Below are 22,128 nucleotides of genomic sequence, written 5' to 3'. Positions count from 1 at the left end.
AGTAATAACTGACTTTTTTTTTTCTCTCTCGGGGGCGACACCCACAGCATATGGAAGTTCCCAGGCTAGGGGTCGAATCAGAGCTGCAGTTGCCGGCCACAGCCACAGCCACAGGGGATCTGAGCTGCATCTGTGACCTACACCACAGCTCACAGCAACGCTGGATCCCTAACCCACTGAGCAAGGCCAGGGATCAAACCTGCATCCTTATGGATACTAGTTGGGTTCACTTCCAGTGAGCCACAATGGGAACTCCAATGAATGACTTTTATAAAGCAAAAAAACATACTGGAAAATAACTCCCTTCCTCGAAACCAGAAAAGGAAAGCTCAGTTGTAGGTTTATACCCATGGTACTGACGGGCTTCTCCCTCCAGTTCTCACAAGAATAACCCTGGGCCTGCCTGGGTGTCCACCACCCCAGCCCCCAGCACGGCACTCACCTCCCAGAACCACAAGACTCAGTAGTACACTTGGGAATTTCATTAATCCTGGTGGGCTGGGTGGAAGTTTGTTTCTCCTGGTCCTATAAAGATTGGACTGTTCTGGGAATGAATTAATGTCCCTCAATCCAACAGTTTCACTACAAGGATGAAGATGTTTAGAGTTTATGGTGCTGGATCCAAGCAAGAAACCAAAAAAATATAACTGAGGTGCAGATCACATCCACACCAGCCAAAACTCCACGGGAACTGAGATTTCATGATATTATTTAATCAGTCTTCTCTTTAAAACGCTGCATATTTGGGGTAGCGTAACCCAATTACTATGGTACATGTGAATTTTATCTGGGCTATATTGAGACGACCCAGAATTCCATCTTTAGCCATAATACAACATGTGAGAAAGGAAACTTGATTAACGTTTGTTAATGCCGATATTATTTTATTTTTGTCTATATAAATGCTTACCTCTTTGACGCTATGTGTTACTGCCCAGATTAGAAAAACTCTTGACATCACCTGGAAAGAAGTCAGGACAACAGAAGATGGAACAATTCCTGAAAGAAATTTTAGGATGGGTAAATAAATGTACTACACTAAGTTTCAAAATGTAATAGATTTTCTAAAACATCCAGACTTTAATGTTTAGAGCCAAAACCATTTTGAGCAACTAAAACTTATCTACATTGCTATATAGTCTATGTTTTTCAAGGCAGTCAATAGAAAAACTTTTTTCTTCCCTCAAAACAGTAATATTGGTAATGGCGAGAGCAAACAAGAGAATCCAAGTCTTTCAAAATCACTGACAAAGTACAAAATACACAGGTAAAGAAAATAAAACCACTGCTTAATCTTTAAAATAAGATGTTGAAAGCTCATTTTACAATATAGGTTTCAAAAATGAATAGGCAACTATGGAAGAAAAATCAACTGTATTTGTGCCAATGGAATATTGGAAGCTCCTGGATATCAGACTTGATATAATATGCTACCCAATGGTTAAGCTGGCATCTCTTATAATCCACTTGAAGATTTTGCCAACAAGCATACAAAATCAAAGTCTATACATACCATTTCTTCTCACCTTGTTCATTACAGTAAGCACTGGTACAATTATCTTCTCTCTGTCCCCAAATTTCTAACATTGGAATCATCTTCATTTATTTTAGGTAACGGTCAAGTTCTGCTAAGTTTATATTTCTTTGGCTTCGCCCTTCAATCCGGCAACCACAGTCTCTATCTAGAGACTAGCCACCATCATTATAGAAAATCCTTGCCTTCTTTAATTCATCTTAAATCCAACAGTAAGTCATTATCTGAAAACCTTGAAAACCTTATCTTCTCTTTGTAACTTTACACTGGCGAGGAACTGCTATGAAAATAAAATCTGGAAGCAGAATTATGGACATTCAACCCAGTAGCCCCTCCACCATTTCTCTCTGGTCTTACTGCTACCGGCAACTAGATGAACCAACTTTCTGGACCTGTCAAGTTGCACATGAGCAATCTGACACCTGCCATGAACCCGTCATCATGGGTCAGATTCTTCTTCCACTTAAAAACTAAGCTTATCTTCAATACAAATGGTTGACCAATACAAATGGTTGACCATCCCTGACCAATTTTTGTTCTCCTAAGCCCTCTAAAATACACTGAGACTTTTGAACATTCATGTAGCTGGACAAACAACAACTTGCCAAAAGACCATGTGCAAATCATATAAAGCTAAAATTGCCTCCATAGATTTGGCTATGAAATAAATCACTTTATAGCTCATTAAGAAAAAGAGATGCTATATCCTGCTAGAATTAATTTTAAAGAAGATTAGGGGAGTTCCCGTCGTGGCGCAGGGGTTAATGAATTCGACTAGGAACCATGAGGTTGAGGGTTCAGTCCCTGCCCTTGCTCAGTGGGTTAATGATCCAGCGTTGCCGTGAGCTGTGGTGTAGGTTGCAGACGCGGCTCGGATCCTGCGTTGCTGTGGCTCTGGCGTAGGCCGGTGGCTACAGCTCCGATTAGACCCCTAGCCTGGGAACCTCCATATGCCGCAGAAGCGGCCCAAAGAAATAGCAAAAAGACCAAAAAAAAAAATAAATAAATAAAAAAAATAAAGAAGATTAGGGCTTCGAAGAAGTATGGTTAGGTTCCCAAAAGCAAGTAAAATGGACTTGTCAGGTACAGTGCTTGACATATGAAAATGCTCAATAATAATGCTTGATTTGACATAAAATAATGCTTATATGCTTGGCATATAATAATGCTTTTGTAGAATGAATAAAAGAAAAGTATAAATGCATGGACATATAAATCAATGGAATAGAACTGGGAGTCCAGAAATAAACTCACATATTTACAGTCACTTGATTTTTAACACGGGTGCCAAGAAAAATAATTGTCTTTTCAACAAATGGTGCTGGGACAACTGGACAGACATGTGGCAAAGAATGGAGCTGGAACACTTACTTACACCATATACAAAAAATTATTCAAAATGGATCAAAATCTAAAGAGCTAAAATTGGAGTTCCTGTCATGGCGCAGTGGTTAACGAATCTGACTAGGACCATGAGGTTGCAAGTTCGATCCTTGGCCTTGCTCAGTGGATTAAGGATCCAGCGTTGCCATGAGCTGTGGTTTAGGTCGCAGACGTGGCTTGGATCCCGAATTGCTGTGGCTCTGGCGTAGGCCGGTGACTACAGCTCCGATTAGACCCCTAGCCTGGGAACCTCCACATGCCTCGGGAGCAGCCCTAGAAAAGGCAAAAAGACAAAAAATAAATAAAGAGCTAAAATTATAAAACTCTTGGAAGAAAACATAAATACAAATTTTCCTGACCTTGGATGAGGTGATAGTTTATTAAGGATGACACCAAAAGCACAAGAAAAAAAAAAACTGGGCTTAATCAAAATTAAAAACTTATGTACTTCAAAGGATACCATCAATAAAGTGAAAAGAGAACACACAGGAGAAAATATGTACAAATATATATGATAAGGAACTTACAAAATATATAAGGGACTCATAATTCAATGATAAAAAAAAAACCCAATTTATTTATTTATTTATTTATTTATTTATTTATTTATTTATTTATTAGGGGTCTAATCGGAGCTGTAGCTGCTGGCCTGCACCAGAGCCACAGCAACGCAGGATCTGAGCCGCATCTACGACCTATACCACAGCTCACGGCAACGCCGGATTGGATCATTAACCCACTGAGCAAGGGCAGGAATCGAACCCTCAACCACATGGTTCTTAGTCGGATTTGTTAACCACTGCATCACGACGGGAACTCCCAAATAACCCAATTTAAAAATGGGCAAAGGATTTGAATGGACATTTTCCAAGGAAAAGATGGTCAATAAACACACAAAAAGGTGTTCAACATCATTAGGGAAATGCAAATTAAAATCACAATGAGGAGTTCCCGTCGTGGCTCAGTGGTTGACAAATCCGACTAAGAACCATGAGGTTGTGGGTTCGATCCCTGGCCTTGCTCAGTGGGTTAAGGATCTGGCGTTGCTGTGAGCTGTGGTGTAGGTCGCAGACACGGCTCGGATCTGGCATTGCTGTGGCTCTGGCGTAGGCCAGTGGCTACAGCTCCAATTATACCCCTAGCCTGGGGACCTTCATATGCCGCAAGTGCGGCCCAAGAAATGGTGAAAAGCCAAAAAAAAAAAAAAAAAAAAAAAAAAAAAAAAAAATCACAATGAGATGCACTTCATGTCCACTAGGATAGCTATCGTTCAAAAGACAGATAATAACAAATGCTGGTGAGGATGTGGACAAGATGGAACCCTCGTACATTACTGACGGGATTTGAAAATGGAGCAGGCCCTATGAAAAACATTCTGCCTCATTTTTTTTTGCCTTTTTGGGCCAAAAGTGCAGCATGTGAAAGTTCCCACAGCCATAGCAACACTGGATCCAAGCCATGTCTGTGACCTATACCACAGCTTGAGGCAATGCTGGAACCTTAACCCACTGAGCAGGGCCAGGGATCGAACTCTCGTCCTCATGGATACTAGTAGGGTTCATTTCTGCTGAGCCACAACAGGAACTCCCTGCCTCAAAATATTAAATGCAGAATTACTCTATGACTCAGCAATTCCACTCCTAGAAGTATATGTGTAACCAAGGAAAATGAAAACAAATGCCCATAAAAAACTTGTAAATGAATGTTTGTAGTGGTATTCATATTAGCCAAAAAAGTCAAAATATTCAAAATGTGCATCAACAGATGAATGGATAAATAAAAAGTGGTACACCAAACAATGGAAAATTAGAAATAAAAAGTAACAAGTAATAAATAAAAAGAAGTGAAGTAATGATACATGCTATAACATTAATGAACCTTAAAACATGCTGCGTTAGGAAGCCAGTTACAATGATATGATTCAATTTATGTGAAACATTCAGAGTAGGCAAAATTACAGGGAAAGAAAGTAGATTAGTGGTGACCCGGGTGGGAATGGGAGGTTAGGAGGAAAATGTGGAGTGACTGCTAATACGTACAAGGTTTCTTTTTGAGGTGATGAAAATGTTCTAAACTTGATTATGGTGATGATTGCATAACTCTGTAAATACTATACACTTGAAATGAATGAATTGAATGATATGTGGCTAACCTTTCCATTTAAAAAAAAATAAGGGGAGTTCCCTGGTAGCCTAGTGACTCAGCATTGTCACTGCTGTGGCTTGGGTTCGAACCCTGGCCTGGGAACTTCTGTATGCCATGCGTGCAGCCAAAAATTAAAATGAAAAAAATTAAAAATGTATGAAGCTGGAGTTCCTGTCGTGGCGCAGTGGTTAACGAATCCGACTAGGAACCATGAGGTTGCGGGTTCGGTCCCTGCCCTTGCTCGGTGGGTTGATGATCCGGCGTTGCCGTGAGCTGTGGTGTAGGTTGTAGACGTGGCTTGGATCCCGAGTTGCTGTGGCTCTGGTGTAGGCCGGTGGCTACAGCTCCGATTCGACCCCTAGCCTGGGAACCTCCATATGCTGCGGGAGCGGCCCAAGAAATAGCTAAAAAAAAAAAAAAAAAAAAAAGACAAAAATGTATGAAGCATGAAGCCTGATGATATAATATGTAATACTGCTAAGGAAGCTAATTAGTGAGTTAAACATTAAGGGAATACACTTAGCCAGATCATACTTCAAAAAAAAAAAAACCTGAAAAAAACCCCTGACAATCAAAAACTTACCTAAATGAGCAAGTACTTGTGCCACTTAAGGAAGACCACCACTATTTCTAGCTTCTTTTTTTAACTCAAAGACTCATTACACAAAAATATGATTTTTTTTCCTTTTCGTTTCTGCTTTCTTCCTTTACCACTGAAACAATGGCCTGGACTGCTAATGGTTTGAGCAGTGCTCTAGGGTTGCTGCTATATTTGGTTAGGGATCAAAAAAGTCCAGGATCTGGACCTGATTTCCATGTTTAAAAATCTAATTTTATCCCATTCATGAGCAAGAATTAGGCCCTTGGGAGACTGATGCACATTAATCACATCCATAGGAGACTAGCCAATAAGCCAAAATGTCAATGTATTCACTTGTAATAAAGGCACAGCCTTTGTGATAATGGAATGCACCCCTCATCTAGGGGTGCTTTTTTCTGCTGTCAAAATCAGACTGCTTAGTAAGCGTGACTTTAAACAGAGAGACTTGGGAGATCTAGGCATGAATGTCGCAGTTCAGCTGTAGACAGCTTTATTAACTATCCTTTCTCTACTATAAAGCTCCCTTTCCTAGGAAACATGAATATTTATTTATATATGTCTCCCTTTTGAAAGTGCCAAACAAAAATTATCTGATTGTTTTCCTTAAAAATAAGTTTTGGTAACTAAAACCAAAGATTTACTTTTCTGGTATATTTCCCACCAGTTTTTTCTTCTAAGTATATTTTAAATACAGTTCAACTTGCATTGTTTATATTCTTTGTGGTTTGCTTTTCAAATTTTCTATCTTACAACATATTCTTCAAAATATTTAAACTTGAGTCATCATATTCCTTTGAGCGGAATATATTTGTTTATCTATTCTCCTTCTGCGAGACATTTAAATTACTCCAATTTCTTGATACTATAAATGAAGTAATGAAGTATTACAAATAACACTTAAATTTTTTGAGGCTTAGACTTTTTTTTTAAAAAAAAAGGATTATTTCTTTGGGACAGTTCCCAGAAGTGTAACTACTAGGTCAAATGGCTTGAATGCCTTTAAAGCTCTTGAAGTATACTGCCAAATTGCTTTCCCAAGTTTGTACCAATATACATTCCCACCAGCAGCACATAAGCATGCTTGCTTTAGCACAGCCTTGGCAGTAATTCAAGTCTTAATAAGTTAGGGAATAAAAAGCCGATCAGTGCTTTCTAATTTGATGCAGATGCAGAGATGTTTCTGGCTTTGCCTGTAGGTGCTCCTGCATTCTCTAAGCCAGGGAACTTGCTTAGTTAGGCACCTGATTTTTTTCCAAGTGATGCCATCCACCCCAACCCTCACTTAGTTTCTATAACATAGGAAACTTCTTCAGCTAGTCACCCCACAAATAGCACTTCTGGCCCTTGCCCGATAGCCCAATCTCAAAATGTGTCCTCTTATGGATTAGTAAAAAGGCCAGCAGGAAGAAGGGACCCTCACACAGGGAAGGCCATCCGAAGGCCAGGAACTCCAAGTTTATCCTTGGCTTCAAACCAGGCAAACACAGACGAAACATATTATTTTAGCTCTGAATAGAAGTGACATCACTGAGTTAGGCTTACTGTTATCAGACGGATTTCATAAGAAGCGGTTAAAAATTATTGCCTTATTTGCTGTAGGACTGGTATATAATATCCACCCTATCACTCAATGCCCCTTATATAAAGCCCTAGGTGGGAAATTTGTTTTAAAACTTAATGTTAAGAATTGTTTGCTCCTCTCTAATGATAAGAGTTATATAACTCAGTTGCTCTTTTCAACTTGGTAGTCAGAAAGTTTCAAGCCAAATATGAAGCATACTACATTATTATATTTTGTGTTGAAGTTAACACAAATTCTTGAGGAATGAGAAATACGGATAGATAAGACAGACCAAATCTTTCTTTTCTAGACTCCGTGCCGTCAATCCCACTGTGTTTACATTTGTTATATCATTACCCTTTATTTGAACACAATGTTCATTACTACAGCACGTTAAAACCACCCAAACCACACATTTGTTGTTGTTGATTGTTTCAATTGGTTGTTTCCAAATGACAAAGAGAGATTCTACAATCTTATCAGTAGGCTATTACTAGATCAAAATTATTCAAAAAAGATTACTAGGTATCTATTATTTGATAATGTAATTCAACAAATATTTTGGGGGTACCAACTCTTGCACCAGGTACTGCTCTCCATGCTGGAGATACAACAGTGAAGGAAATGTCCCTGCCCTTAGGGATGTACACTCTTGGGCTGTAGCTAATTTGCTTTGGGATAGCTTTTATTTTTAGCACTTTTTTTTCCCTAAAGTTGATGCAAGGCTACTAAACATTTGTAAATAGGAGAATGCCATGATCACTTCTTGGTTTCGGAGTGGTATCTCTGTCAGCAGTGCAAATCTTTGGCAAGGCAAAGTTAATTCTTGAGAAATAATTATGAGAATTTATGTTGAAAGGGCAAGGACCTTTTGAAGCAAAACATGGCAGATAAAAGAAACACAGGCATGTGTGTGTGTCTGCATGTGTGTTAAGCAAAAGCTGTATAAAGGGGATCTGGCAGTTATTTTCTTGTTTCCTCAGAACCAGGGTGCTCTAAAGACTCTCCAAACAGCTGTGCCCTGAAAAGCTGAGTAACACTGTAAACTCTCCCTGCCTAGTACAATCCTCAGATGGGCCAGGTCAGTGGGACTGGGAGACTGGCGACATATAACCAAAACCAAGTTGAAAGTTAAGCACAGGAAAGGCAACACAGGCTGGGAGCAGAGTAGGATAGCGTTCAGACGGAGCCCACTACTAAAGTAAGACAGGAGACATAAAGTTGGTATCAGAAATTAAACTAAATGATGGAAAGTATGAAATCACAATCTCCCTACCTAAATTCTAAATCCACTGAACGAAAAGTAATAAACATTAAATAATAACAACAAAACTCACTAGTGGCAACCAGAAAGGAATGGGGTAAAACTTGATACCATATATTTAAAGAAGTGCTAGCCAAGAAAGGAGAGATGACTGCACGCCTCCTGCTCTGTCCCTTACTCCCAAAAGTGCTATTGGTGAATCAACAAAATCATAGCGATTTTCACTAATAGGACTAAATTTGAAGAGAAACACACATTTCTGCCTGGAGTGTGACAGATATGAAGGCTGGAAAGTGATGGAGAAGTGACTAACAGGAAGTCACCTTATCAATGCTAAGCCTTTTGGAGCCCACACAGAGTTGGAAGACTGGTATGACGTTCACTTTTGGGACAGAATATACTTCCTACAGGGTTGAGGAATCCAAGGATAGAGCAATTAAATTTCAGAAGAGAAAGATGAGCTCATGGTTTTGTTTTGCTTTTTTTTTTTTTTTTTCAAGGCCGCACGTGCAACATATGACAGTTCCCTGGCTAGGAGTCGATTCAGAGCTGCAGCTGCGAGACTACACCACAGCTACAGCAACGTGGGATCATGCACCACAGTTTGTGGCATCACCAGATCCTTAACCCACTGAGTGAGGCCAAGGATCAAACCCAATACAAGTTAGGTTCATAACCTACTGAGCCACAATGGGATTTCCTGCTCATGTGTTTTTAAATAAGTAGTTTGTTTACATTGTTCAAAACTTTTAAAAGTATAAAAAGATACACAGAGAAAGGTCTCCCTCCCAATCCCATCCTACTGCCACTCAGGTGACTTTCCCAGAGGTAACCAATCAATTCTTTGTCTATTATTCCAGAGACATATTTTAGATAAACAACAGCAAATATGTAAATGAATGTGTAAAGATACATTTACACAATTCTCTTTCCAGTTTTTTTCATAAAGGCAGTACATTACATACTGCCTGCTTTTCTTCTCTTAAAAAAAATCCTGAAGATCTTTTTATAGCAATATGTGCATACACTGCTTTAATTACTGAGGCTGTATGTTTTAATATCTATGCATTCCCCTAAGCCCTACCCTCAGGCCCTCAGCATGTAGAAAAAAAAAAATAAAACAGGAAAACCTCAACCCTTAAATTGTAGCTCAGAGGGGAAAACAACTGAATCTTAAATACTGTGGAAATGCAGCCAAGGAGGATTTAGTAACATCTGTATCAGAGCAAATAAAATGGCTGGACAGGGTTACTTGCACTTTAGCGAGATGAAAAGGCATGACAATCATACAAATATAATGCAGGGGGAAAAAAAAAAAAAAAAAGGAACGCATTGATGGCATGAGGAGATCTCAGAGTTTGAAGCCCAAGAAAGACCTGAGGCACCACTGCTGGCCTTGAAGATGGAGGGGTCATGTGCAAAGACTGGAGAATAACATCTAATTGCTGGCAGCAACTTCAGGCCAATAACCAGCAAGGAAATGGGACCTCAGCCCTATAACCACAAGGAACAACAAGCTGAATGAGTTTAGAAGCAGATACTTCCCAAGAGTCTCCAGCTGATACCTTGATTTTGACTTTGTGAAATCCTAAGCAGAAAACACTGCTAAGCCCACCCAGACTTTTGACCCACAGTACTATGAGCTAATAAACAGATGCTATTTTAAGCCAATGAAATAAAATAAAGCATGTACTGCATGTAGGGGAAAAGTTAAAGACTAAAGCAACTGGATCGAAAATAATAAAATTACAAAAACAAAGACAATCCAACACAAGGATAATTGTTATGCCCAAAGTAGAGAATCCAATATATGGAAGAGAAAATGTACTCAAGGGTATAATCTAAGAAATGAAATAATTAAATTTGTACTGAAAGAATACAGTGTATCCAAGAAAAAAACAACTGATAGTAAATGAGGAAAACCAAGCATTTTCTTGGTTACAAAAATAATACTTTGGGATCCAGGAAAAAAACCAAGTTACCTACAAAGTGACAAGAAAATCAGCCTGGCTTCAGACTTCTCCATGGCAACATTTGGTGCTAAAAGACAATGATGTGACACTACAAAGGTCTGAGGGAAAGAAAGCATTTTTAAGAAGACTATACCCAGCCAAGATATCATTCTAGTGTAGTGGCAAAATGTAGACATCACTAAATATGAAAGAACTTGTCACATAATGCCTATGTGACTGAATCTGAGAAACATATGTTGTCAGAAATACAGCCAAATAAGATATAAATCAAAATAAATAACTTAGGAATGGAGAGGTCATAGTAAAAGGTGCCACAGTAAGCAACAAATCCATTCATACGCAACACTAAGACTAGACAATTATGGTAAATATGATCATAGAACATAGTATAAATGCTTATAATTCACAATAAATAAATCAGTAACATTGTAAAATGGAGTCAGGGAAGAAGAGAAGGAAGGAGTGACAATACTAATTTCTTTAATAGAATTAAGAGATGTTGCCTAAAATATAGCTACATGTAATTATAGTCCATATTTTTCAAAATCTTTTTGTTAAATTTTAGGGAACCTTTTGATAAACAACATATCTCTTGTGGTTAAAGGTTTTATAATGTATATATTTTTAACACACTCAATAATTTTATGAAATATAGTATGTATATATAATATGAACTATATAACTTGACTCTTCCATTGATCTACCTTTCCCCCCTCATTTTAATATATATGTGAAAGGAATGCTCCCTGGTGTTTATGCTGCTTATCTAATATTAATGAAGATTAGTTCCATTGGTAGAATTTGAAGTCATTTTAAAATTTTATGTACTTTTACGCAGTGCTTGAACTCCTTATAAAAAACATGAATTAGTATCTCAAAATTAACAAAATCACCACTCTTGACAAGAAATGAAATATTTGGCACCAACAAAAGATAATTCTAAAATTGAACTAATTCCAATCTTAAACAGGAATTTTCTTAAATATTTTCACTTAGAGTACAATCTAATCTCAGGGGAACAGAAAATATTTTTGGCCAAAATGACGAGAAGAGTGGCAGTATGAAATGCAAGGAAGAAGATGACTTTTTTTTTTTTTTTTTTTTTTTTTTTAAAGAAGGACTGAGAGAAGGGCAATTTTCTTTTCTTTTTTCCCCAGAAATTAGAAAACTGGCCATGTCTCTTGGGGCTGGAGCACCTGACCCCCTCAGAAAGCAATTTTCAATATATTTAACATAACCACACTTACTTTATTGAGTTCTGACAAAAGAAATTTGTGTCTGACACTGAAATCAAAAGCAAAATTATGGTATTTATATGATAAGCTCTGGATTTATTTGAGACTGGCTTTTCTAAAAGATGTTCTTAACTGGAAGAGAGCATTACATTTTGTGTTAAAAGAATAATTTTACTGAAGTGCTTATTTTTTACTAAACTGAAATGGATATAAAGGAAAAAGCATAAGAAATCAGGTACAATGATACCTCATGTGTCTAGCCTTGGGAAGAACTATGTGATTAGAATGAATTCTTTTCTCTTTATGTGACAAAACTTTAAACACAGAGGTGCTTCTCAAACTGGGGCATGTATACCCCAAAGATGTGTATCAGGGGCCAATACAGCAACATCCTACTAGCAGTCAACTCACTAAACTCAACTGGATGAAGTCAATCAAAAGAAAATAAGATAGAAAAATAACTTTGTGTGGGCAACTTCACCTAGGATTTCAGTGTGAGTGTGTACACCAGAGTACGTGGTGGTCTCCAGTCTCCTGGCCACGTTGACTGTAATTTTACTGTTCAAAGATAATATAATATTCATGAGGCCCCCAAGTATTTCATCTGGCATTCAAATAAAGGAAGAGTAAACACTTTCAACACTGAAGGAAAAAGTGGCTCTGGTCTTTACTCTCAAACCCCTGGGGTAGAACTGTACTCCTCACAGATATTAGGAAAACCTGAGAAAAGCTGGAAAGCACAGTGATATATAATAAAAATATAAGGTAGGAATCTGGGCTTAGAGAAAGTGGGGGTAGGAAAAAAATATTGGAACCATGGCAGAAATTAATACCTAAATGGCTGTAGAGAAGGCTTGTGCACTTGCTTGGGGCAGAACACAAACCGGGCTTTGAGGTCTTTTATGACTAATATAACGAGAGAAAACAATCAACTTGTATAATCCAGGGTATATGAAAGAAAGAGTACCAAGGGGCTTGGTATTTTGAGCCATATAGTTATATGTTAAATGGCTTTGACTACAGTAGTAGTTTCAAGTTTGCTAGATGTCCTTACACACTTTTCTATTTGTTTTACTCTGTTTCAGATGGCTGGCTGTCAGTGTCTGCTACTAGCAGCTTGCTCTTCCACTTACATGTAAGAAGTATCAATAAATTGTCTTCAAAAGAGGACCCAGAGGCCGCTGAAGGGAATGAGCTTTCTGAGGGCTTTATCAAATATCCAGAGGCTTTTCATTAGTTTATTTACTTCTGAGGTCTCCATTTTTTTTTTAATGAAGTTACTCAAAGTCTAATCTCTGAATGAGAGCAAAATACAAACATGAAAAACAAATGACACTTATTTCCAACCGTTCTGAAGATAGCAAAAAAGGGTGACACATTTTGAAAAAGATGAAATCATAAAAACATTAGAATCCAATCTCAAAGAGGACATATGTCAATAATAAGTCATGGAAACTCACTCAAATCTCTGTATTATAGTTAGAATTCCTATAGCAAATTGCCATCTGATTTGTTTTAGTGTGCACAGAATTCCAGGTGTTTTAGATTGGGCTGTTAGCTGCAGCCCTGAAATAGGGATTATTCATATATAGTTCACCAGCAAGACTACATCACGAGCTTTTCTTTAAAAAAAACAAAAAAAAAGATTTATTAACATCTCTATTTTTAAATGTATTGTTTTGTCTCAATATACTTCTGAAAATTCTATTATGTAAAACTTGTTCAAAAGGCTGAACCCAATGTGACAGTCACTCGAAATAAACACAAGATCTAACAAGGTTGCGAGTACAATCATTTCTTTACTACTTGAAAAAACTAACAATCACAGGATTTCACTTAAGCAAACCAAGAACTATACCTCTACCAAACCATGTCCTTTCTCAGACTTCTACTATACCCTGTGGGCAAGGAAGGAAGACTCATGATGACCTTTAACTTTACTGTGAAAGAAAGGCTTTCTTGGGAGAGATCCTCTACTTAAAAGAGCAAGTAACCACAGGGTGATCTTTAAGAAAATCCTGGCTGTCGGAGCTGGAAAGGATCTAAGAGTTGAAGTTCAACCCATTACTTGATAAGATGAGGAAAGTGAGGTCTGAAGAGGTAAAGTGATTTGCCAAGCTGACATGATAGTTGAATACAACAAATTAATACCTATGTTTTAAAATTTGGTGGTTGCTCTCAAAGAAGCTTAATTATTGGGAAATATATAACAGAATTAAAGTATTTGCACCCCACATGACAAAAGGTTAACATTCAAAACATATAAAGATGCAATTTTTTTCTTTTAAAAAATCAAGACTTTAATGAGCAAATAAGCAAAGGGCATAAATAGAGTATTCACATAATAAAGAATATAATAAACATGGAAGTATATACAATTTCATAATCAGCAAAAGTGTGATAAGAATAGCCTATGATTTTATATTATTAACTTAGTAAATATTAAAAATAATCCTCTACTATTCAATCTGACAATATTTTGAAGAGTCAAAAGAATATTCATACTCCTTGAATTAGTAATTACATGTGAAAATGTATGCAAAAGGCATAATCTAATGACTAAAAAGTTTACATATCAATAGAGATATTGGTTGAATAATTATTAATATTGAAAAATGGGAACAACCTAAACAATTCTCTCCTGGGAGGCATGATGATATATCTAATTCAGTGAGATATTTTGTAGTAATTTAAAAATATCAGTGAATACAAGATGAGCCTGTAACACCTCGTAATATCAGAAAGCAAGGACATTATAAAGGTGACTGTGGTTCTGTCTTAGAGACTTGGAAGACAATTTGAAGATGCTCCCATTGGCCAAAGATGGCCAATTTGAGCATTAAAAAGAAGAGAGACAGTGGACTGAATCACATCAAATATGTTAAAATTCAGGAGTTCATGATGATAAAATAAGCAAAACCCTTCACTTTGACATCCTTTGATTAGTGTTGATGGAGGAGGGGGTGTGTTTGTGTGTGTGTGTGTGTGTGTGTGTGTGTGTGCGCGTGTCTGCATGCTCCTATATGTGCAGCGACCATTAGTACTGAGTTAGGAAAATGACATTTCTGGTTCTGTATGAGGATAAAGATGTATAAAGCAATATGAAACACTAGTCCTCATTAGGTTTTAACTTATAGACTAATGTTAATAGGTCTCACAACAGGTTTTCTCCTCAAAATTGCAACTTTTTTCCCTTGGGATTTAATGAAGTATTTCTAGTTAAAGCCCGTTTGACATGGTGAGAGAGCTGTCAGACTGATGAGAAGTGTTGCTGCCTGATTTAAAACCAAACCCTAAATCCTCTTAAAGAATAAAAAGTATTGTAGATGAGGGAAAAAAACTTCACAAATTTGTACTGGTTTTCTTTAGAGGATTCTGGAAACAAACACATTATTCTGAAAACTGGTAAATAAAGGGAAAGTATCAAGCTTGAAAAAAAGACATATATACATATACATATTGTTATGCCACACGAAACTAAAGAAAGCAGTTCCCTTTGGGAAAGGTGGAAGGGAATGGATACCTCGAGAAGCAGGGTAGGACAGGGGATCACTTTTCAGTGCATTCCTCTTAATGAATTACCATTTCAAAAAATAAACTCATCTAAGTATCACTATAGAGATTATGTAATAAAATGGAAAAATGGTTATATTAAAGAAAAAAACTCAGAAATCACAGGATAGCTACACTGATAGCAACAGTGTAAAAACTGCAGATGCATGCAGACCAGGCCTGGAAGGAAACACAGAAAAACAAAATTGTTGACTAGAATTGCAGAATTTAGGGGCATTTTTTTCTTTTCATTAAAATGACTTCTGCTGTTATATTTATAATGCTATTTGTCCAATAAATAATGTTAAGGTGGCATTTAAACAGAAAACATAGTATTTTTCACTCTCTGTTACCCATACCTGTAGGAAAGCCCAGATATTTGAATCTTGAGCCCATAATCAAGGCATTGAGAACCATTTGGGGGTAACTTGACTCTTTTTGTAAGCAAGAGATCTAAGGAGAAAAGAAAGGGTCTACTGAGGGCTGTTCATGCAGTAGATGTTAAAAGTACAATGACTTTGCCCAGCTCTATTTCCCATCCCTGCATTAATGTGGGGGTGGAGGCGGTGGTGGCATTCACTGAGTAGGAGGCCAGCAGAACATGGAAAGAGCCTGTCGACAGCACATAAAAGACACACACTGAAAACACTGCTTGCAGGAGGAGTGAAGCTTGTCAAAGTACTGCAGAGGCTGGGAGAGTGAAGAGAAGAGAAAGAGCAATTATAACCTGAACCTAACAATTCCTCAGCTAAATTTAACTAGAGAGGTGGAATATATCTGCAGCTTGAAAATGATAGGCAAATGAATGTTCAGGTACAAAAAGACCCAACCTACACAGAACTTTAAATGGTCATTGTAAAAAAAAAAATTCTATCTTCATATTAATCATCTGCTATTATTCTGAATATATTTCACTTGTGAACCCTCCATATAAATAAGTGGCCTCAAGAAGGAATAAGGAAATCCTAGGCTCAGAGCAAAACCATTTTTTTTTGTTTGTTTAAGATAAGTCAAAATCAGTAAGGATTTATTAATATCAAACTTTTCCAGAAACATTACTCTAAAAATTTCCAGCTATGAATAATGAAAATCAAATAGTAACTTTCATTTAAATTTTTAAGGCTGAAATAAAATTATTTATTCAGTCTTCTGAATTTTTATGTCTAGAGATGTCTCAGTTAATATACTTATTTATGCTGAACTGTGTTCACAAACAATTCCCAAATACATTATCTAAATATCTAAAATAATTATCCTAAAATACGAATACTTTATATGTATAAAAATATCAAAAACAACAATTATTTCTGGGTAATTAAAATGATGATTTTTGCTTTCTTCTTTGTCTTTTAGAATTAGCTGATTTTTAAAAAAAATATGCATGTACCGCTTTTATATAGAAATAAATTTATTTTAAAAATAATGTCTTTCCACTTAAAAATATCACCACTTATTCAATAGCCACCATATTACAAATTCTGTTAAAAAATAAAAATGGGTACAATTTCAATCAAAACAATGTACAATTATTTTCACACACAACTGATTTACAGTTATTTTAGCAAAAACATCACATATGATCAAAAATGTCAGTTGTAAACAGCTTTGGGAAGATTTATCTATTCAAGCACCCCCTATTCTAATGAAGATTTTTCTGGAAGGAGGTGATCATATACAAGATCATTACTGAGATTTATGGCCAAACAAATTATCTAGTGGTAAACCAATCTATAGTTTTGCTTTTCAAGTCCAACTTAAAAAACATAAAGCAAATTAATTATTCATATCAAGTACTCTAATATCACTATATTCTGTTGCCAAGTGTACACGGACACATGGATTGCTTTACCAGCTCAAGACTGAAGAACCATTCAAAATCCTTTATGGCTGCCACTACAAATTGCTTATTTACTGTACATTTTCCTCTCTTCCTCACTAACAGAGTACTAATCTTATATGGGACAGCAGTGTAACCTGACAAAACACTAGCTTCCTTGGAATCCACCACAGCTGGAGGAAGCCATGTGGCACAGTTCTGACCAACACTAAATAAACTATGAGTTTCTGGAAAGCCTTGCTGTGCAGCTACTCTCTGTCTGTAATGTGATATGACACCACATAACTCAACATAGTCATAACTACATGCACCAAGACAAAAGTGACATATATCCATAAGTGGTAGAGCACAAAGACTGATTTCTTATTATGTGGGAAAAGAAACTCCTATTTGGCTAGTGCACAGTAGTCAGAATTCTGGCATGTATGGCCAAATGCAATTCTACTTACATACTCTTTTACAGTTGAGAAAATGAACCTAAAATCTGAAGAGAATTTGAGTAGACTTAAGAAGTCAAAGCATCAGACTGCAGGACTAGGTAACACTTTTATTTTTTATTTTTGTTTTTTTGCCTTCTGTCTTTTGAGGGCTACACCTGCAGCATATGGAGGTTCCCAGGCTAGGGGTCTAATCGGAGCTGTTGCCGCCAGTCTACCCCACAGCCACAGCAACAGCAGATCCAAGCCATGTCTGTGACCTACACCACAGCTCACGGCAACGCCGGATCCCTAACCCACTGAGCAAGGCCAGGGATTGAACCTACAACCTCATGGTTCCTAGTCGGATTCATTTACCACTGTGCCATGACGGGAACTCCTTTTTTGTTGTTGTTGTTGGGTAACACTTTTAAAAACAAGGTATTCCAAGTATATTATATATTCTAATTATATTTTCTAGTCACTGATGACTGATGGCATCAATAAGAAGGAAGATGGTGGAAACTTGGTGCCATATTTCCTTCTGGTTAACCATTTTCTAAATCTTCTCTAAACCAGAGTTCATATTTCAAAAAAAAAAAAAAAAAAAAAAAAAAAAAGGACTAGTATTTTATGTCCAAAAACAAAGGCAAAAAAATCTGCTCTCTTTTGCAATTTTGACATGTGGTATTCATGAGCATCTTTTAAAAACATCTTTCTGGAGCCAAGAATGTGGCAACTCAATGCCAGGTCAAGATCTACCAGATATAAATGCAGTATTTACTGAAATATTTAACTATCATAAATACTTGATTGCCTTAAATAAATCATTTTTATTTAAAAGTGCTGGAAATGTGATTACCCCATTCCTCCTACATAAATTATCTTAAAGAAAAACTCCATCCATAAGCACCACATTCTATCTAAGCAAATCAGCCACAGACCTAAGATGAAAATGTAATTTGAAAGGAGATTAAACTCTAGAGAGCTAGGAAATATATATCTTACTTGATAGTAAATAAAGTATTATGAAGAATCATTTTGCTTTGAACTCCAAAGAAGTTTAATAAATATTTATGGGATGAATATGTGCATGAACCCTAAAAATAATGAACACAGGTCATACATTCCAGAGCAGGGTCAGTTTAGGAGAAAGCCCTTTTGAGGTTAGAGTTTCAGAGTGAAGAGGGATACAGTATCCCCATGGTGTGTCATTATGAAGCTAAGGCCCACACAGGCTATTCTACTACAGGTGGAAGCTACACTGAGCATCACTAGCTTCTTTTGCTCCTTCCATGTATCCATGTATCCCTAAAAGACTTGTCAAGATGACCAAAAATTCTGTATTAGGTGGTCCCTGTTAGACCAAGATTTACTTTAGATTATATAGAAGGGGAAACAAATTAGGCTATGTTGCTGCAATAATAATACTAAATTCTATTAATTGAAAGCATTCTATGCATCAACCATGGTTTTATAGCCTTTACTTGTATTAACTAATTTACTTCTCACAAGTCCTACGAGGTAGGTGTATTATTTTCCTCATTGTATACATGAAGGAACAGAGGTCTACAGAAGGTAAGTAATTTGCACTAAATCACACGAGTAGACAGTAGAATCATTATCAAACCGAGGCAGTCTGGCTTCAGAGTCTGTGCTCTTAACCACTAAAGCTTTACTACCTCCAACCACAGGAAGGGAAAAAAAAAAAAAATCAAGCAAAACTGCCTGTGGATGGTTTTAAAATATGCCCATAAATTCTTTGATACTCTTCTCTTTAAGAGGTAGCTACTTCTCCGCCCCTTGAGTGTGGAAAGGACTTAGTGCTTTGCTTTGAACAAAGAGAAAAAGGTGAGAGTAAGGGTGTGAGATGTTAGGGGCTAGATCATAAAAAGCACTGTGGCTTCCTCTTTGCCCTCTCTCTTATATTACCTACTCTGGAGGATGCCAGCTGCCATGGCATAAGGGGTGTTCCAGCAGTGCTATATGGAGAAGACCAAGTGGTGAGGAACTGAGGTCTCCTGCCAAGAGTCATGGGAGTGAGTTATCTAAGAAGCACACCCTCCTGCTTGAGTGAAGTCTTTAGCCGAATGCAGTCCTGGCTGGCATCTGAGCCAGACCCACCCAACTTTGTTACTTCTGAATTCCAGACCCAAAAAAACGGAGATAGGAAACATGTGTGATTTTAAGCCACTCAGATTTGAGGTAATTTTTAAGGTATTGATAAACACAGAACCTTTAATCAGAACATTTTCAATATAAAATTATATTTTACTATATTTTGGGTAAAATATATAAAATTTGTATCATTAATATGTATAATTACATGAGTTATACAATTATGTAACTATCTATAATTATATGTAACTACACACATATGAAACTATATACACGCACATAATTATATAACACACACAGATGTAACTCTATACACACATATATAACTATGTGTAATATGTAATTATATAATTATGAATTGCATAAATAATGATTTTGAGTGTCTGTTTATTTCCTGGAAGCAGTAACCATTTTAATCAGTGCAGAGGGTATCCCCATTGTCCCTTCAAAAGCTACCCTACTTGTTTAACGAAAAAATTAAACAACATATCTCAAACATATACACATGTAGAAAGATTACTCCTGCCTTAAATTGTCACATATGCTTTACCTTTCCTCTTTCAAGTCAATAAAAAAAATAATATATTCCAGCTCCAAAAATCTATCCTAAGAACAAGCTGCCTATTTGATTCCTAACAGTCTATTCAAGGTGCTAATCTGCCATTATTTATAGACCCTTGATTCCTTTCTGAGCAGCTGTCATTAACAGAATAACTTAGGAGTTCAAAACACTCTTTATTCAACTCAACTGCCTTCTGGAATTGTTAGTCATGCATTTCAAGGTTACAACTGTGAGAAAGCTAAAGACGAAACAAGTCTCGAGAAGGCTGTGAAAAAGAGCCACCATTACGTACACCAAGACTGACGCTCACTGACTGATAACTCCTTTTTAGCCCTCATTCCTAATCATTCAGGTCTCTTTTATCAGACTGGAGACTTTCTGGGGGTGTTTCTGCACCACTGTTTCAACTGTTTATGGCTTTTAAAGCATTCCATAGCTGATTTGTGGAAACCCACGTGTGCCCAAAGACAAACACTGGTGTACCTCTTGGTACAGAAGGGAAAGGGAAAAACAGTTGGCTTCCAGTCTAGAAGTATTTGATACTTTGTCCACCCCATCCTCCCTTGCCCCAGGCTTTAGAAATGGTTCTCTGGCCTCAAGCTGTCTCAACCTACTCAAATTCTCTATAGGAAGAAGAGCAGGGGCATGACCATACCTGGGGAGTGAGGGCTGAGAAGTCTGAGAACAGAAAATGCAGAGAGAACAAATGAGGAAGAAAGTAGAAAAAGAAATGGAGATGAGCAAAAATGAAGAGGTAGGAAAAATATGAAGAAGAAGAAATGGCAAGGAGAAGTAAAAAGAGGAGTAGAGAGATTTCAGAGTAGGAAAGGAGAGCAAAAAGGAAGAATAAAAACATGAAAAGGCAGAGAAACAATGTTTGCTCAAGGAAAAGAAAGTGAGTGAGTGAGAGAGGGAGGGGATAAATGGTGAAAAAGGCAAAGAAGAGGGAAGTCAAGGATTACCCCCAGGTTTCTGATTAGGCAACCAGTAGAAATTGAGAATGCCACTAAAAGATCCAGAGAACAAGAGAAAAAGCAGGTCTGAGCTAAAATGATGAGCTAAGCTTTATACATGTTGAGTTTGTGACCTGCCAGTGTAACCAAGTGGCGATGTCCAAGCGGGAAGCTATGCTGGAAACTCAGAAGATGGGTGTGGCCCAGAAAAGAGTATGTGGGAGTCAGTGAGGCTAAGGGGAAGGTGGGGTGAGGTCAAAGAGGGAAACTGTACAAGGGAAGAAGGCTAAGGACCCAAGCCCAGGGAACACCAATATTTGAGGGGCACAGGAACAAAGAAGAGCCCATGAAAGAATCTAAGGGCAGGTCCAGGTTACCTAAGGCATATGAAGAGATCTAGGAGAGGGAATGGACAGGTGGAAGTATGAAAAGCCCCACTCTGAAGGGCAGCAAAGGAAATACTATCTTTAGGGAGAGTGAAATTCCCATTAAGGTAAGAAAGCTGATGAATTATTCTGTGAAGACAGAGGTGAATTTGTTTCCAATGGAAAAGGGTTCCAAAAAGCATTGTCACCTCTCCTCTGTGCTCCTATACTCCTGTGAACTTATCCTTTGGCTAAAACTTTTGTCACAAACTTTTTATGTGCCTCTAGTTTGATAGCAGGACGGGGTCTGCTGATATACGTATTCTCGGGGCCTAGTCAATGCAGAGTCAATCATACAGAAGGAACTCAATAAATGGCTGGACGTTTTCTGAAGGGCAATGAAAGTATGCATTGGTAAAAGCCTTAAAATACAATATCACTTTTGACTAATTTCTATAAGTTTATCCATAGAGGACAGTCACAGCTATACATAGATATAGTTACAGATACAGTTGTAATCTGCACATTTTAAAGCTACCTAAATATCAACAAAGAGAGCACTAGTTAAAAAAACAATGGGAGTTCCCATTGTGGCTCAGCGGTAACGAACCTGACTAGTATCCACGAGG

The 22,128-nt window shown here is 37.3% G+C and overlaps 1 protein-coding gene across 1 annotated transcript in view; it reads right to left on the bottom strand.

Annotated features, from left to right (window-relative positions):
* Nucleotides 1–22,128, bottom strand: part of HACD2 (3-hydroxyacyl-CoA dehydratase 2) — a 99,462-nt gene that overhangs the window by 35,508 nt on the left and 41,826 nt on the right. Inside the window, exon 4 of the mRNA XM_013982376.2 lies at nucleotides 911–999. Coding sequence (XP_013837830.2) covers nucleotides 911–999 — 89 coding nt within the window. The remainder of the gene's footprint in view (nucleotides 1–910; nucleotides 1,000–22,128) is intronic.

The sequence above is a fragment of the Sus scrofa genome, chromosome 13, assembly GCF_000003025.6.
Source record: "Sus scrofa isolate TJ Tabasco breed Duroc chromosome 13, Sscrofa11.1, whole genome shotgun sequence".
NCBI classification, from domain to species: Eukaryota; Metazoa; Chordata; class Mammalia; order Artiodactyla; family Suidae; genus Sus; species Sus scrofa.
The sequence above is the reverse complement of the archived record's forward strand: the minus strand, read 5'-3'. Positions and strand labels throughout refer to the sequence as shown.